The 19,567-nt window shown below is 38.2% G+C and overlaps 1 protein-coding gene across 1 annotated transcript in view; it reads left to right on the top strand.

Moving 5' to 3' along the window:
- LOC114308365 (uncharacterized) overlaps positions 1-19,567 on the top strand; it is a 267,419-nt gene that overhangs the window by 113,160 nt on the left and 134,692 nt on the right. Inside the window, exon 7 of the mRNA XM_082918621.1 lies at positions 13,273-13,301. Coding sequence (XP_082774747.1) covers positions 13,273-13,301 — 29 coding nt within the window. The remainder of the gene's footprint in view (positions 1-13,272; positions 13,302-19,567) is intronic.

Genomic DNA, 19,567 nt, shown 5'->3' with positions numbered 1-19,567 from the left:
GCCCCGCCAACTATCAAAAGCCAAGAACGACGTTGCTCCAAATCGGGCCATGGAGGCGGTCTTCCGATTAAGCTCTTTGTTTTTGGCCTTCAGTGCACCTATTTTTGCTCCCGCATCCTTGTAGATGTGCTGGAGCAGAGAGAGTTGGGCGTTGACCTGATGGAGCTCACTCGTCTTGTTCTGCAATTGGTGAGCCAATTTTCTGACTGCAGTCACCGTCTCCATACGGGACGTCAGTGTGAAATGATTAGCTTCAATGTCTGATTGAGCTGCCATTATTTGCTCAATCGACATCATAGGAAGGTTGGGAAGAGTAGGAGCCAGGGCACTTGGCCCAGCAAAATTTATGGGATCGTTCAGGTCCGGAAACAGAGTGAGGGGACGGGATGAGGAAGCCATGATTTAGAAGTGAGAGATGTAAAAGAAATGAGTTGCGAAGAAATAGAAGAAAGTGGTGAAGAAGAGATAGAAGAGAATGGTGAAGAAACAACTGGAATAATGTGTGATTAAGAAGAAGACTGAAGAGAAGAAGACAAGGAGGAAGAGATAGCCGAGGTAAGCGGCAATCGAGAAACCTGCTTTTGTCGACCAATGACGCAAAAGTGAGGCCGCGTGTCAAACGCATTTTGCGAAAAACGAGAGAGACGCGGGAGAGTTATATGTGTATGCATATTTGTATATATATTGTATAGCTATGTAATATATATATATATATATATATTTGTTGATTGACCGTTGATTGATATATATATATATATATTTGCTATATATATATTTGTTGCCATTTATCACTATTATTTTCTTCCTCCTCCTCCAGATTCTGACCCATGATTTCCTTTTGATAATATCACAGGGGGAGAAATTATATGATGTTATGTATTATGGTATTATTTTCAAACTACTCTGATGTTATGTATTTATAGTTTGATATCTTAATCTTATATCATGTTGCTGATTAAAGCTTATTTATTACACATGTGCTAACCTATGTATTTAGAAATAAATTCAGGGAGCCTGACTTGAGGGGGAGCCATTCTTACTTCCAAATCAAATCAAAACATCATTGTGTGCCATCATCAAAAAGGGGGAGATTGTTAGACTTATTTATTTTGATGATTTATTTAATTATCTTTTAATTTATTTGGAAGAGAAAAATAGAATCAAAATTTATTTTGATGACTTATTTGAAAGAGAAAAATATAATCAAAATTTATTTTGTCTCATTATTTCTCACCTAAACCTTTATCCTAAATGTTGTTAGAATGTATTTAATATTTGATTAAATCAGGAGTTCAAACAGCCCAAAATAAAGGTTCAAACAGCCTAGCACAGCAGCAGGCCAAAAGGTTCAAAAGGTTCAAGTGGAAGATATTCAAATTAGCAATGATGGAAGTACAATGGCTATAAACGGCTATAAAGGTTCAAAAGGCCAAAAGGTTCAAGTGGGAGATATTCAAATTTGTAATGATGGAATGAAAAATATTCAAATTGGTAATGATGGAAGTACAACGGCTATAAACGGTTATAAATTTAAATGACTACAACGGCTATAAACGGTTATAATTTTCATTATATATACCAAAGCCTCTAATGTAAACAAGTTAAAATAAAAAACCTGAAAATATTCTTTGATCTATAATCACTCACATCTTTTCTCAGAAATTATACATTGAGCTTTATAGCTTTAAGCCTATCTTTCCTGTGTGAGATTTACAGAAAAATCAAAACTTCATTTTATACATCTATCTTTGAGAGATATTTATTGTAAGCTTTCATTGAAAGCAAAAATACCATTTCATCTTATAAAAGTGTTGCAAACACTGTATTCTTCAAATCTTGAGAGTGATTGTGAATCACCTAAGATTTGCAAGGGTTTAGGCTTGTGAAGTCTATGTAAATCCGTAGAGGATTGCTCCATTTGTAAAGAGGTTGCTAGCACCCGTGTGAAGTTAGAAGATAGTGGAAAATCTCAAGTGAAGCTTGAGGAGTGGATACAGGCTTGGTTGAAGCCGAACCACTATAAATTTGTTTGTCTCATTTTCCCTAATCTTTTTACTTTCATACTACTGCTATAGCTATCTAATATTCATGTGTCAATCATTTGATTTACCCTGTATGTTAGTTATACTTCATTGTTATTTTTCTTGATGATTTATTGCTAAGTTCATTATTGTGCTTGTTAATAATTCGTTGTACTAGTAGTTAATTTTATTGTGGTATTATTAATTTTATTTTGTAGAAACCTAATTCACCCCCCTCTTAGGTTGCTTTTTGGGTAACAAGAGTTAATATACAACGATAACACATGCGATATACATTCATAAATGTTTTATCCTGAATCTACAACATGTGTTACTAGTAATCAAAAGATGAAAGTTGAACAGATATTTAGATGCCCTAACGGCTTACATCTTTCCAAGTCATTCCTTGATTACAACAAAATGAGTTTAGCTCAAATAGAGTTAAAGCCCTTGGCTATTCAAATTAAATACAACAAAAATGAGCCCCTGCTCCAAGTCTCTCCAAGCTACTATGTTGGTGAAGGCATGTCACCATCACCTGAAAATAGTTTCCCTAATAGGGTAAGCCAAAACCTAATAGAAACAATCTAACACAATATATGTATCTCAACAAAGGCATAAGCATGAAATGAATGTCTAATGCCCATCATAAAATCAATCATATCTTACAAGATCATAATATGCCAAATTCTTTTATTCCAATTTGTCTTGTCTCAATTTCATTCATGCCAATTCATAAGTCATGTTCCTTATTAGCCGCACCACCCAACTGAGACTACAACTTAGTGGTTCTCAACCATACATAATCAATACATAACACTTCAATTTGCCATTTTATGAAAATTTTGTCCGCGGGAATCAACACCCATGTATATACAACATTTTCGAGACTTTCACCCTGGACACACAAACTAACTTAATCCAATAGAGTCCATCCCCTTTCTCCTCCCAAACAATAGAATACATCCATTTTTTCGTCCCAACAAATCATACATATACAATATATTAAAACACACAGTCATATTCAATGACAACCGTTAAGAGATTAGTTTCAATTCGCCTAATCCTCATGCAATTTCTACAACAATCATGACCATCCTCCACCGATAGCCCAAAACAGATATTTATAAACAAATATACAATCTTTACAACAGATAAATTATCCAAATTTTCATAGATGCGAGATAATACATATCTAACTTCACCATTTATATAAATAACCTGCCAATTTCACACTTTCACTACCAATTCTATTATTTATGCAAAACAATCATTTGAGTCAGTTTAGGGCCAAGCTCCCTTTTTCCCCAAGTTCATCCCAAACACCAAAATCAACTATTTTGACACAATACAAGTTCATATCTATTCCCATAATCATTTCCATTACATTCATTTGAAAACCTCTCTTGAGATTTTAAATCAAAACCCTAGGTTTGTCTAAAATCCTTTAAATTCCAATCTTATCCGCACAACATCAATAACTAAGTTAAAAACCATATGAAAGTGTAGAAAATACCTACCTCAAGCTTAGATGACCAAAGGAAGAGATGAAAGAACTTCAAAGACGTCGAAACCAAGCTTAAATCGGATTAAAAGAAAGCTCTTGAGACGTACTACCTTTTTATCAAAGGCACACGGATAGAGAACTCACTAGATCTAGGTAAAAATGTAGAGAAAAAGAGAGTTTTAGAGAGAGAGGGTCTCAACTTTAGGGTTTGGAGTGAAATAAATCTGAAAAAGTGATGTAAAAGTCATTTTCGCGAACTGATATACGTACAATCCGCTGAAGCGCAAAAGTTGATACTTGAGCGTCAGACACAATAAGTTGTTCCGCTCGAGCGCAAGAAATGACGCCCGAGCGCAGAATGCACACTCCCAGTAGTTTTATAGACAACAGACCAATGCTTGAGTGCAATAAAGTCCGCTCGAGCGAAAATGCCACTCGAGCGTAGAAAATACTCCCTTAGTAGTTTTGCAGACCTACAAAAGTACTGAGAGTTCGCAAAGCCCGCTCGAGCCCCAGTAGTACCGCTAGAGCAGAGGACCAAAAATCTGGGCAACATAAAGTTTGAAAAACAAGCGACTAACCTGCTCTAAACATGCTCGATATAACCAAATAGCCAAACTCAAGTAAGAATAAGGAGAAAACAACAATAAACAGCATTCAGAAACCATATACCCGAGTCTGGAATAACAAATGGGTCGGGTTAAAACCGAAATCGCTATAATCTCTTCTCTTAAAGAATATCATTCTTGAAATTTTAAAATAAGTTTTATAATTATGTCTAAACCAAACACAATAACTATAGATAATCAATTCCAACACCATGATCCATTCTCCAATCAACCATTTTCCTCAACTTGATACACAAGTTCCAATATTGAAAGTAAAATCCACATTTCCTAAAACATTGTGAAGATCGGGCTTTTTCTTCTCCTTTCTCCCTTTGTTGATCCATTCTCCTCTCACTTACTTTCTTTAGATTTAAAATGTTCGGGAATAGTTCTCTAGAACAGGTTCTAGTTCTTGTTTTGGTTTGGTGTTGAGTTTCACTTGTTCCGGAGGGTGCGCGGGTGAGTCCAGAGTGCCCGGGAGCGAAGAGGGGATTTAGGTGGCTGGACCAGGGCCGTACGTGTGGGGCCCTAGGCCGCACGTGCGGGGAGGGGCCGCACGTGCGGTGATGGTTGAACCACCTGGGTGAGCATTCTGTCTAGAACGCATGAGTAGGGGAAAGTGGGCTGCTCGAGCGATGGAGGTATGCTGCTCGAGCGGTGGGGTCGGCCGCACGAGTGGTGGAGGCCGCCGTACGTGCAGGGATGGGCGCCGCATGTGCGGCCAACTGGGTAGCCCGAACTCTATTTTTTCCCCTTTTTTTAGTCTGAATGTATACATTATTTTACACATTTCTCTCTCACTCTCAACCCTATTTTTCTCCCCATTCTCTCTAGAAAACTTCCTCAAGCCTTAAAACCCTTTGATTCTTGTAATCTTTGTGCCAAGATCATCATCATCATCCTCTAGATCTTGAAGATCAAGAACTAGGGCTTCTCTTGGTGTAGTGAGGGTTGAAGGATCATCCGTCTAAGCTAGGGTTTCTTTCTCTCCATCTTCTCAAAGACTTTGAGGTAGGGATTCTTGAGTTATATATACTAGTTTTCCTATTTTGATGATGATTTAAGAGTTTTCTTCTAGTTTTGATAATTTCAACTTTGTGATTTAAAAAATGTAAAGATTTTCTTCAAAAGAGGGTTTTTCTTTAAACTTTCAAAATTTTGGTCAATCTTTGAGGGTTCCATCTTGTTGATCTAAGAAAAAAATGTTTTGATGAGGGTTTACACCAAGAAATGAGAGATGATTGTCTTGAGGAAAAACCCTAGAACTTGGGGATTTTGGGAAAACATGAAAATACTTATGAAATCATTTATTATTTTGTGTCATGAAGATGCATGAGATGTTATTGTAATATGATTATTAAAATATTTGAAGATGTGTTGTTGGAAAGTGGTGAATGATTATGTACCATGAAATGCTAAGACTGTAAACCATGGGGATTATGTTGAAAATATCTTATATTGCCTTAAAGAGGCTAACTTGTTATGGGTTGTGCATGGTGAGAGTTGTTGCTATAAATGGATTGGCACAAGGGCATATTGTGAATTAGTTTTTAAAAAGAGAAATGAGAGATGGGATTAATTGTTATTGTTATAGAGATATTGAAAATAGAGAAATACTATGAAATAGTAATTATTACATCATGTTTTCAATTGGTTTATTATCATTATTGTACATCTTGACATGAGTTGGAAAAACGTTTACATTGAGAAAGATTACATTGTAATGAGAACTATGGAAATGTGGTATGGGGTAAATACGTTGGTAAGTCCGGATTAGGGGTGTAGTTGAACTTGATAAGTTGGCTTGAGTGTCCATGGTGAAAGACCAAAAACCCGTGCGGATAGGTGTCGATCCTTCCGGTTAATACCAGCAAAAATGACGTTTTGGTAGTACTTGTAGAGTCTACTTGCAAACACCAGCCTAGGGATTACCAGTGTCATATTTACCACCCCGATTGATTTAAATATTGGTAATTGTGAAATTGATGAGATTGAAAAATATTATGAAGGATATGATGATTTCCAAATAGTGCATTGAAATAAAATTTTCCTTCATTATTAGCTCTTGCATGGCACTACATATGCATTTTTTTAATGTTGAAGGAATTGGCATAACTGTATATATTTTGTGAGAACTCTCTACTGGGCTTTGTGGTCACCCCTATGGGATTTGGTGTAGGTAAAGATGTGGTGATCCCGCCAAGTTGAGGGTGTGGATTTATTTGTGAAGAGTAGATTGCTCTCTATTTTGGTCGAAATTTTTGTAAAGCCTAGAGCTAATGTGTATGGGTCCGAGAGACCATTTATGTAACCGGGCTATTGCCTTGGAACTTATAAGCCCTTGAGGGCATTATTCGTTTTGATTTAATGACTTTACATGCTATAGATTCATGTACTAGTTTGTCAATGAATGTATTATCGCATGTGAGATTATTTTTGTAAATCATTTGGAATTATGTAAAGGAACATGATTAATATCTCATTTTGCAAGTGGGTTGATGTAATAGTTATGTGGGATTATTTTGGGGCGTGACAATTTACAATGTTTAAATTAAATTCATATTTCCAAAACATACACAACATATACAATGTTTCCATATATCCAAAACATATATAATATTTTCATATTTCATTAACACAACAAAATTCCATTATATGCTCAAACATCAACAAATAAGTCCAGATACTTCTCACGGACTTCCAACTCATGTTCCCACGTTGCTTCTTCAACCCGGTGAGGTTTTCATAATACCTTCATCAAGGGGATCGTCTTGCCTTGCAAGCCTTGGTCTCGGGTATCCAAGACTCTCACTGGTCTCTTCTTATAGGAGACATCCTTATCTACCTCTAAGTTGGTCCAATCCAATACGTGCGATGGATTCACCTTATACTTCTGAAGCATGCTAATATGAAACACATCATGAACCCCGGAAAACTGTGGCGGCAAGGCCAAACGATAAGCTACCTCGTCAACCCGCTCTAGGATCTCAAAAGGTCCAATAAATCGAGGGGATAACTTCCCACTCTTTCCAAACCTTATCAAACCCTTCCTAGGTGATATCTTCAAAAAGACGTAATGGCCTACCTCAAAGGACAAGGGTCTCCTTCAACAGTCGACATAACTCTTATGGTGACTCTAGGCTGTAGCTAATCTCTTACGAATAAGTGCCAACTTCTCCGTCGTTTCTCGGACTAACCCAGGCCTAGCATTGGTGCATCACCCACCTCAGCCCAACACACGGGAGATCTATATGGTCGACCATACAAGGCCTTAAATGGTGCCATACCAATGCTCGACTAGAAACTATTGTTATAGGGAAACTCCACAAAGGGAAAGTGTCTCTCCCACGAACCTTTAAAGTCAAGGACACAACCTCGAAGCATATCCTTTAAAATCTGAATGACACACTCTGACTGCCCGTTAGTTTAAGGGTGATATGATGTGCTAAAAGTCAGTCTAGTGTCCAAGGCACTCTGTAAACTCTGCCATAACCGGGCTGTAAAATGAGGATCCCTATCTGAAACAATCGTCACTGGGACCTCGTGCAATCTCACTAAGTCCCTAATGTAAAGGTCGACAAGATAATCTACCGAGTCACTTACGTACATAGGAATAAAGTGCGCTAATTTCGTTAACCGGTCAACTACCACCCAAATTGCATCACTATCCCTATTGAGTCCTTGGAAGGTCTACAACAAAATCCATCGTGACATGTTTCCATTTCCACTCGTCTATAGGCAAGGGCTGCAACAAACCCACTGGCCTCTGATGTTCGGCCTTCACTTGTTGACAAGTAAAGCACCTTGATACAAATTCGGCTACATCCTTTTTCATGCCCCTTTACCAAAACTGGCGACTAAGATCGTGATACATCTTTGTGACTCCCGGATACACCGTAACGCGTAAATGCTGAAATTCTCGGAGTACTTTCTTTCGATAAGACTCCGGCACGAACAAACGGTCACGATATCTCACACTCAGGTTGGGAAACACATTCAAGCCTCTATTTACCTACCCACTGGAGATCTTCTCCCGGAAGGATTTCACCTCAAGGTCACCCTTCTGTGATTCTATCACTTGGTTTACAAGTGTAGGTTGTGCAACTACCGAAAACAAGTCTGCAGACTCAACGAACACGCCAAGATGCAAGTCAAACTCCCCAATGGCACCCAATATCTCCCATTCTCAGATGGCAACACTAGCCACATTACCAATGGATTTCCTACTCAAAGCATCGGCCAAAACATTAGCCTTCCCCGAATGATAGTGTAACTCAAAGTTGTAGTCATCTATGAACTCCATCCACCTCATTTGCCTCAAATTTAAGTTGTGACGCCCCGATTCTACACTATTGGTTGCAGTCAAGGGAGAGTCACTAATGAGTCCTATGGTCAATAACCAAGTAAGATCCCAGATCGCCGGAGGAGTCAAATTAGCCTCCCTTCTAAGTCCAGCTTTCTTAGGCAACGCACTGCCCTTTTGACAGATCTTAAAAGGTATTGACACAAGGTCTCATAAGCAACGATAAGGTTCTTACATAGAATATAAATACATAACAATCATAATATATATGTATAACTCAAAAGATGGTTCCAATTACATTACATTCCAGAAGAAAGCTTAAGTCTTCAAATAAGTCTTCACAAAACATCCAAAAAGAAACTTCTAATTTTTTTCTAGGATAGCCAAAAGTCTTCAAAAGTTTCGGGCTCGTCGTCTCCAGCTATGAGTTCCACTTCGTCACCTGGCATGATACGCTGTGAGCTTTGACTACCAGTAAACACACACACACCCTACCCTTTTTTCCTAATCCAATACACAATCACAATTATAACATCAAGTAATAAAGCATGATATTTCAATAAATAAATGAAGGGTTAAGTTAGATGTTAGCAAACTAGAAATCCCCCAAAGAGATTTCATCCTCCCAACCACAAGAATCTGACGCGGATTATTCGGTATGCCCCCTCTTTTGCTGCTTTGTTGCAAACCTAACCTCGGATGCCTACCAACAGTTATGTACCATGTAGCGCCAACCGCAGGGCCTCAAAAGAGACGGTAAAATAGGGCCATGCCCGAATCCCTCCTTACACCATACCACCTAGGGTCTGAATACAACCGCTTCGTTCAAGGGTTCCGAAAACCACTAGCGCTAGATTTTAACTTTCAAATAGGGAACGCATCCCAACAATCCATATATCACATTTCTCATCTTTTTATTATCCAAGTGCTCGAAAACCCAATACCCTCCCTGTTAGGTTTCCCGTTGAATTAAATATTTTACAACAAGGTTAGTCCAACTTATAAGACAACAATATCCATATAAGCATGCATTCTTAAGATGAGAAAGGTAATTAGCATAACCACAACACATATAATATCATGCCAAGATTTGATCATAAGCTAATAAGCAATCTCATGAAGTCAAGGGTATAAAACATTCACACATAATAAAATTTCCAGATTTAGCGTCGCATAAGATTAAAATGAAAGGTCTATTTTAGATCTGTTACTGGACTTGGCCTTCCTATGGTTTGTAGGGAATTTGATCTAGTTTCTAGAACATTTTTCAGAAATGGGATTGCTTTTCCATTTTTTAAGTTATTTAGAAAATATTCCAGCGCTGTCCAGAATCTGTCCAGATCCGTCGATTGTTACGAAAATTTGATTTTCTTGCAAACCGCTTGATGTTTTTCGATGAAACCAATACAGGTCCAGAATAATTTTGTACATTTTTCTAGAATTTCTGGAAGTGGGCTGCAAAAACAGATTCTAGGGTACTTTGCCCAAAACAAGAAGATTTATGAAAAAGGGGTTCCACCAAGGGAAATTTTCATTTCTTTTGTGAAGAAAATATGCTAACTATCACATGTTTGACTCAGAAAATTTGTTTGAAAGAGTGCTCTTGAAAAGTTGAGAGATTGGTACAAAAAGAAGATGGTTTTGTGCCAAAATGGGGAAAATACAAGAGAGATGTAATCAATACTCAACCCTTAGCATTTTTAACATAAGAACTTAGTAATAACAGATTTGAAAACATTATTTAAAACCTTTAGAAACATGCATTAGAAAAAGGAAATGAAAGAGAAGGTTGTGTTTGTGGCTTACCTACTAAACTTTGCACAAGAAGCTTTCTTCTTCCTCCTCCTTCTCCTCTAGACTTCTCCCTCTTGCTCTCCTCTCTCTCTCTAACCTAAATGTGTGTGTGAGTGAGTGTGTTGTATGTGTTTGCAAGCTAAGGGGTGTGTTGGTATTTATAGACAAACCTTTGAGGCAAAAAGTCCTAAAAGTCCCTTAGTTGGATATGGATGGAAAGGTTAGGATTTGTTCGAATTCTAAAGGAATGGAAGGGATTTGGGAGGCTTGTTCATTGGTTTAGGCAACTCCTAGTTGTAATGAAACTAGTTCTTGGATTTTGCATCCTAGGTCTAGGTCACTAGGTTTTGTTTTCCTAGAAGTCCATGATGGTGTTTCTTGAAAATTGGCTCCTCCTTGGGGAAGTGTGATGGGGTTATTATTTAAATCATTTTAGGTTCTAGGCACACTCCTCTAGGTGTATATATATGTATATATGTATCTTACAAATTGATGGTACTCAAGGTATAAGGTACAAGTACTAGTTTGGGGCAAGTTTTGAATTTAAATAAAGAGTGAGGGCTTGGAGTTAAATACATGTAGCTTATGTAGAATTAAATTAGGTTAGGGATCCTAATTCGGTTAGGGGAATTCCTGTTTCGATAAAAATAAAAATAGTAATGCTAACCGACAAGATTCGAATTAATTCAAGTAAATGAGGGGCTTTAAGAAAATAATTCAAACATTAGGGTTTTCAAAGTGAATACATATTTCGGGGGCTTCACATAAGTCTTTCTGGGTAAACAGATATTTCAGACTCTTATGGTCAGAAAACACTTCAAACTTCTCACCATACAGGTAATGCCTCCAAATCTTCAAGGCAAAGATTACCGCTGCTAACTCTAGGTCATGAGTAGGGTAATTTCTCTCATGAGTTTTCAACTGCTGCGAGCCATAAGCTACTACTTTCCCTCCTTACATCAAAACAAAACCCAAACCTTCACTTAAGGCATCACAATACACCGAATAGCCCAAACCCCTCTCCAGAATAATCAATACTGGAGCAGTGGTAAGCCTAACCTTAAGCTCTTGAAAAGACTTCTCACAAGTCTCATCCCACATGAACTTGATCCATTTCCTCGTCAATCTAGTCAATGGTGAGGCTAGCCTAGAGAAATCTTTCACAAATCGATGATAATACCCTGCCAACCCTAAGAAGCTACGGATCTCAAAAGCATTCTTAGGTTGTTCCCAATCTTGCACTGCCTCTATTTTGGATGAATCTACAGCCACCCCTTCCTCAGATACTACATGGCCTAAGAACTTAACTTCTCTCAGCCAGAATTCACACCTCCCAAACTTAGCATACAACTTATGGACTCTAAGTAGCTCAAGTACTACTCGCAAGTGCTCCTTGTGTTCCTCCTCAGAGGGTGAGTAAATCAAGATGTTGTCTATAAAAATGACCACAAAACGATCTAGGAATTCACGAAAGATCCGATTCATTAAATCCATAAACACAGCTGGTGCATTGGTTAGCCCAAAGGGCATCACTAGAAACTCGTAATGGCCATACCGAATGCCATCTTCGGGATATTGTCCTCCCTCACCCTCAACTGGTGATAACCCGATCTCAGGCCTATCTTAAAAAAACAACAAGACCCCTTCAACTGATTAAACAAATAATCTATACAAGGCATTGGATACTTGTGCTTAACAGTTACCCAGTTCAACTTTTGGTAATCTATACAAAGTCGCAACGCACCATCTTTCTTCTTGGCAAAAAGAGTCGGTGCTCCCTAAAGTGAAGTACTAGGGTGGATGAAACCCTTATCTAAAAATACTTGGAGTTGAATCTTCAACTCACTCAACTCGGCAGGTGCAAATCTATATGGTGCCATAGAAATCAATGTCGTGCTAGTTACTAAATCAATAGAGAACTCGATCTCTCGGTGAGGTGGTAAATTGGTAAGATCATCCAGAAAAACATCCGGTTATTCACTAACTACCCTTGGTAACTCAACTCGGACTTCATCACACTTAGTACTAAGGAAATTAGCAAACAGGCAACTAAGCTCAATTTGAACACGCGGATCATATACCGATGATAAGACTCTATCCACTCGATCCCCCAAGAAATAAAAACAGTCACCACTCAGAGTACATACAGTAACCCTCTGATGGTAGCAATCTATAACAACCTGATATGAAGACAGCCAGTCCATACCCAAAATAACATTAAACCTAGACATGTCAATCAACACAAATGCAAAAAGAAGTTGACGACCAGAAACCTCCATATCACAACCCCAACACCCCTGCTTCAAAAATCATCTCACCTCCAATAAGTGACTCTACACAGATAAGAGATGCTAACTGACCCAACTCTAATCCTAAAACCGATGCAAATGTATACGAGATAAATGAATGAGATGCACTCGTATCAATCAACACGTTAGCAACTTAATTGCAAAACAAGAAGGTACCTCTCACTACTGAAGGTGCTGGTACAAGATCTGGCGCGATAATAGCATACGCACGCCATGTAGGCCTCTGCTCAACCTGCTCACCCCTCGGAGCATAAGCCTAATGCGCTGATTGAGCCAAAAAGGCTCCCTGGTTGGCCTTCAAGGCCTGTGCTGACTGTGTCAGCTGGTGGCTCTGTGTCTGTCTCAAATCAGATGCACCAAGTGTGCCGCTCAACTGAGCGCAAAATCTCTTCATATGCCCCGCCTGCCCACACTGATAGCAAGTGAGCGACTAGCCTCTTCCTTGGCTCTGGCCCTGAGAACAAGCCGAAAATGATACAGACCGATGCCTTCCTCCTCTCTGCGGGCAAGCTGGAGACATATGGCCTAACTGGCCTCACTTGTAACAGGTGAAATCTCCCTGTCCACCTCACCCAGAACCCGAACTCGGCACTGGAAAGGTAGACCTCGATTGTGCTCCCTGGGACTGTTGTGGGTTAGAACCCCTTTGCCTCTTACTATCCCCCTGTACATCCTGACTCCTCTTTGAGCCCTTCATCCTCTCATTCTCTATCTGTATTACGGTCTCCAGATGAGCGACTGCCTCCGCCTCCACAAGGCGTCCATAATCCCTAATCATCAACTCAGCCACTTAAAACATGAGCCCGATCCTCAACCTCTTCTCAAACTCCAAACAACGGCGCTCCTCGGTCGCCACTGACATTGGTGCAAACCTAGAAAGGCTAGTGAATGTGGCCTCAAACTCAGCCACCGAAGTATTCAACTACACAAGCTTAGAAAACTAGTCTCTCAACTTCTCCCTAACCATGGAAGGTAAGTATTTATCCTGGAAGGTGTCGATGAAAGCCTCTCAAGTCCCTCCAATGCGCCCTCTGTAGACACCCCATTTTGACCGGCCCTAAGACTTGGGCGCTTTCTTTTGATTACTCAATGATGAAAATAGGAATATGCTATCTCACAAAATTCTCAGTAAAAAGATGGAATATAAACTTTAATCCTAGTCTTACACCTGTTTTTGCCAAATTATTTTAGACTCCTTCTCTATTTTCTTTCCCTTTATTATGTATTATATATATATATATATATATTATGTTATATTATTATATAATATTTTATTAAATTTATTCAGTACCCTGGTTTCACCCACGCACCATACTTTTGTATATATATATATATATATTATATTATATAAGGGTATTATTCCTCCTTTGAAAAAAAAAATTCACTACACTCCCATCGTGCGTCTTTTTGTTTTCTGTGCCTTTAGACCCGCTTTGGTCAAATTATGTTGCATATTTGGCCTACTAAAATATATTTTATTAGTCCATGTATTTTAATTTTACGTATTTGTGTGTTTTTATATATTTTTCTGGGTATTTGTACATGTATTTATGCTAATAATCTCTTTTATATATTATTATATTATAAAGTGCATAGTAATTTTACTGTGCATCTTTTGAAAACAACTCCTACCACCGTTTCTTCTTTTGTCCTTTTCTTACAATTATTTTCTATAAAAGGGGGAAGATCAGAGAAGGAATGGAGGATTTTGGCAGGGGAGAGATTAGAAGAGTCAAAAAAATTGGGAGAGAGAATAAGAAAAAGGGAATTGGTGCGAGGGAATTTTGAGAGAAAAAGAATCAGAAAGAAGGAACCGCTAAAGTTGTAATTCCAAATTTTGACTGAGAATTGAGAACACATTCCACAGACTTGAGGGTAATCAAAAGAAAGTTTGTGAATCAGAAAATTCATCATGTCCCCGAAAGGTGAGTTTTCGCAAACTTTCATTTAATTTCAAAATGTGATATAATTTGTTTAAGTACTTTATTTATTGTTTTTCATAATTTTTTTTTATCGCTTTAAATGGTTGGTTGAACCACCTAATTTTACTACTTTATCTGCTGTAATTTACTGTTGTATATAAACTGTTGTAATTTACATAAAATGTTGTAGTTTACTATTTATAAATTGTTGTAATTTTATCACTTTAAATGGTCGGTTGAACCACCTAATTTTACTACTTTATCTGCTGTAATTTACTGTTGTATATAAACTGTTGTAATTTACATAAAATGTTGTAGTTTACTATTTATAAATTGTTGTAATTTTATCACTTTAAATGGTTGGTCGAACCACCTAATTTGTTAAAAGATGTAACCCCGCCAAATGAATAGTGATCGGTGGTGAATAGTAACCTCCGGCGGTAAATAGTAACTTCCGGCGGTGAATAGTAACCCCGACGATGAATAATAGCCCCATCGATGAATAGTACCTCCGGCGATGAATAGTAACATCGGATGAAAAATGCCCGGTAAGATGAATAACGATCAAGAAAGGTGAATCGTAAATAGTAACTTCCGGCAGTGAATAGTATCTCGGGATGAATAGTGCTCCCGCAAAAATAAGTTTCCCCGAACAGAACGGAGCAGTCTTCCTACGTCAAGCAAAATATTTTCCGGCGCACATGAAGTTTCTTTATTTTATTTTATTTTATTTTATTTTGAGAGTTTGTGAGGTTTTTATTTTGTTGTAATATTCCTTTCTCTCTCTCTTATCTGGTTTGTAATAATTTATTCAGAGCGTTGTAATAATTCCCCGCCCCGCTTCTTTCTATCCCGTTCTTTTACTTGCTTTCTTTATTTGTACATAAACATCATATTTATTTTTCATCATAGTTATGCTTTGCATCCATGTTTTATGCATCTTGATTCGGCTAAGTTTGCACTTGTGGATTTAATCAATTCCTATGTGATTATGTGCGCTACCTCATGTTCTTGAGATGATTCACATATCATATTTTAGAGGCTGAATCTTTAGTTGCATCTCATGCGTGAATTGCATTAGGATTTTGTATATAAGATCATGCATGTTTTACTAACTTTGTTTTGTAGCTTGTTCGTGGGTCGTCAAACATGTAAGTTTTTATGCTTTAGCATCCCGTTTGTGTATGCTTTTCTTACTATGTTTAAGCATTCTACCATGTGGCTATTTGCTTATGTGATATAATTGTATGAATGCCAGTGGATGGAGGTTGTGTCGCTTAATTTGGAATGATGTTGATTTTCATGTTTGTAAACTCAATTTATTTGGGTTATACATTTTCAAAACTCTTTCAAAACTACATGAAATCAAGTTGTTCCAAAATGGGTGACATAGTCTATACTTGTATGCTTCACATAGTAAATTTTAGGATTTATTAACTAATCAGAACATGAACATATAAATAAAATAAAATTCATATCGTGGTTAGTAAAGGCCGATCTTTGATCGGGTGGGCGGGGGTGCTCATTATTGACCTTCCCCTCTCATACCTAAGGTTCCGAGCCAAGCATCCTTGGTTACGACGAACAGTGGCCTTGGCACCGAGTCATGGGTTTCCTAATTTCCCAAAATATTAGGTGGCGACTCTGAGATCTGATGACGCAGTCCATTTTTGACAAAATTGCAATAAAAATGGATTTTCAATAAAAGTTGCCAAATCTGGACTCTCATCCACGTTTCACATTGCACTCGTGAGAATAGATCAAAGGGATCTTGGGGGTCCGAACTGTTTAACGCGCGCGGGTACCCCCCGAGCATGTTACAGTTTCTGGCGACTCTGCTGGGGATTTTATGAAACCTTGACTCGAACTCCATGATATGACCTTTATTTTCAATTATATGTTCATTGCATTGCATTCATTGGTGCACTTCAAGTCCTTGTGTTACCCAGATACTGGTGGGAGCACAGGTAAGCTTTTTGTGACACTACACCTACTTTACGATACTTTAGAGGCCTTGTGTTGTAACCTTTTGAGATTTGTCAAAAGGGTAGCTTTGCTATGTAGCCCTGCTATCTAGCTTTGCTATCTAAGGTTCTCAGACTCCGAAGAGAGGCTATTTGACTCTTCTGATTTCCTGGGATCTTTATTGGTTATGACCCAAAGGACTCTTTGGTAACGTCACCTTGGCTTCAACCCGTAAAGTAGAGCCAACCTTGTACATATAGTGAGCTATAGTACCTTTCAAATTAGGACAGAATGCTTTCCCATTTCTAGGATGTATGATACCACTTGTGTGAATAGTGAAACCCTAGATCATTCCAAGCTAGGACAGGATAACCCTACCCTCTTTAGGGGTGTTTGTTCTCTTTCCTGCTTTATGTGTAATGTATTGGATCTATACAGGGGTTCTCAAATTCGAATTAGTGGCTCAGGCTGTTCAGTTTAGCACCATTACTTCAAAAACAAAAAAATAACAAAAACATAAAATCAAAAAAAAAAATTTGTTAAAAAAAAAAAATGCCGATATCCCACAAAGTCGACCATCTCTGTGCTTGGGGAGTGACCACCTGTTGATTGCATGAGCTTTATTTTGAATGTTGTGGCTGGCCCACACTTTGACTAGCAAAATTGAGAATGGTTTTATTCTGAGTTCTGAATTGAGTATTGAGTGTAAGTTTGACTCCACCAAGTTTGTAGAGTTAGAGTCAGGCTCGAGTCAGCCTAATGAGTCAGAGTCTGTTGATTTCGATAGTGCTAACCTAGACATTTCTGTCCTGTCTAGGTTCTCTTTGTCATTTTCTTTTGAGTATGTTGTCAAAAGTCTGTTGCCATTGCTGAGTCATAGTCTCTTTTTAATAAACAGAAAAACAAAAAAACAAAATGCCATAGAGTCTGCCTACTTCTCTGTGCCTTAATTCATTGCATTGACCAAAGTTTTTTAAAACTTTTTCCAAAACTCTGATGAAAACAAAGAGGAAGAATCTCCTCGGGATTTGCAAATTTTGATCAACTAAGAAGAAGAGAGGTGTGCTAAGCCTTTGATGAATAAAATCATTTTTGTTAATGTGGGTACTGAGAATGATCCTAGCTTGGTCCAAATTGGGTCTGTCTTATCTTCGTAAGAGTACGGGTGATTAGTCACTTTGTTAAAAGATTTCAAAAACTGTTTTTGCGTGGTCCTACGAAGACATGCCTGGAATTGATTATACAGCATGGGATCCCTCTTGATTCGAGGTCCGACCTCCTTAGCTCTTTAGCTTTCAAACCTTGATTAGAAGTATTCAATGATCAATCAAAGTGTAAGGCTTGCGTAGCCAAATTGGAAATAGCCCTTGAACTAGGGGTCATGATGTGATTCAAATGGAGATAACCCTTCAACTAGGGGCAATTAGGTCGAATATGATTTAGATTGGAAATAGCCCTTGAACTAGGGGCAATGATGTGATCCAGATTGGAAACAGATCTTGAACTCAGGGCAGAGAATGTGATTTTGATTTGAAACAGCCCTTGAACTAGGGGCAAAAGTGTGAGGCTTGCATAGCTGAAATGGAGGCAGCCCTTAAACTAGGGGCAATAAGGTACCACCCTTGAAAGGCTTGCTGGGTTGAAAACCCGGAAGGGTGACCCAGGCAAAAGTTAGAGCAAAAAAAAAAAATAAATAAAAAAAAATAAAATAAATAAAAAGAAAAATGAAAAGCTCGCAAGGTTGAAAACCCGAAAGGGCGGCTTTGGCAAAAGTTAGAGCGTAAAAGAAGAGTGTCAATACCCGAGTGAACCTTAGCCAGAACTATGTAGGGCCTGTGATTCAGATTGGAAGCAACCCTTGAACTAGGGGCAAGAAGGTCAGATGTGATTTAGATTTGAAGCAGCCCTTGAACTAGGGGCAAAATGTTGGATGTGATCAAAGAGTTAAAACTGAATTGTTTCCCAATGAAGACCGCCCAGAAAGGCAAAACCCAGAATTTGAGAGAATGAATTTTATTATTGAAAGACAGTCGAGGTCCTATCCACTACACTAGGGGCAATACTAGAGGCAAATTCAGACCCAATTAGCCTAGTCCCTACATCATCATATCTACTGGTCAAGTGTAGCAGTCATTCATAGATAGCCTAGAGATTTCACAATCAATCAACATGGACAAGTTAAAACCAAAAGTACCATCCTTGAGAGGCTCGCTGGGCTGAAAACCCGGAAGGGCGACCTAGGCAAAAGTTAGAGCAAAAAAAAAATGAATGAATAAAAAAAAAAAGAAATGAACAAAATGAAAAAAAAAAAAAATATAATAATAATAAAATGAAAAAATGAAAAGCTCGCAAGGTTGAAAACCCGAAAGGGCGGCTTTGGCAAAAGTTAGAGCACAAAAGGAGAGTGTCAATACACGAGTGACCCTCAGCCGGAACTACGATGGCCTAATTCCTATCTTGAGGATACGTAGGTAGCTTCATCTTGAAGTTCGGCCCTAATAATTTTTCAACTCATTCATCTCGTCCATGTTTGCTTGGTGTGTCTTTAGTCGACTTGGTTGTCCTATCCGTGTTTGATTGGTGTATCTTCGTTCTGCTCAGTTCAATTGGTTTGATTTAACTTGGTTCAGTTCGGTTCGATTCGATTTGGCGGTTCGGTTCGGTCTGGTCCAGTTTTGCTCGACTTCATTCGGTTCGGATTGGCTTGGTTCAGATATCACCTTTGATTATCTGGTTTGGGACTATGCACCCCAATGGTTGATTCCATGTTAGTTGAGTAGTGGCCATTTGCAAAAATAGGTTTTGATTAATTTGAATGAATCTGACTAATTTTTCTCAAAAATTGTTCCATTTTTTGCAAAACTTAGACCATTCTTTGGATTTGAAAAGGGAAAATTTACAGTGCTCACAGTTTAGCTTACATGATTTTAAACAGAAAATGGAATAAGTATGCTAATCTAACTGTCATGTTGATCAAAACATTTTTATGAAAAAAAAATAAATAAATAAAAATTTCAAGGAAATGAATTAGGGACATAGTCGAGTTAGAGATTCTGTCTTCTCCACCACTCGAGTCAACTCGTCGGTGTATATGAGTGTGTATTCATACCAGTCAAGGAATTCATACCAGTCAGTGTA

This window comes from Camellia sinensis, chromosome 3 (genome assembly GCF_055761805.1).
Source record: "Camellia sinensis isolate YWXY chromosome 3, ASM5576180v1, whole genome shotgun sequence".
In the NCBI taxonomy this organism is placed as follows: domain Eukaryota; kingdom Viridiplantae; phylum Streptophyta; class Magnoliopsida; order Ericales; family Theaceae; genus Camellia; species Camellia sinensis.
This window is presented reverse-complemented; position numbering and strand designations above follow the sequence as displayed.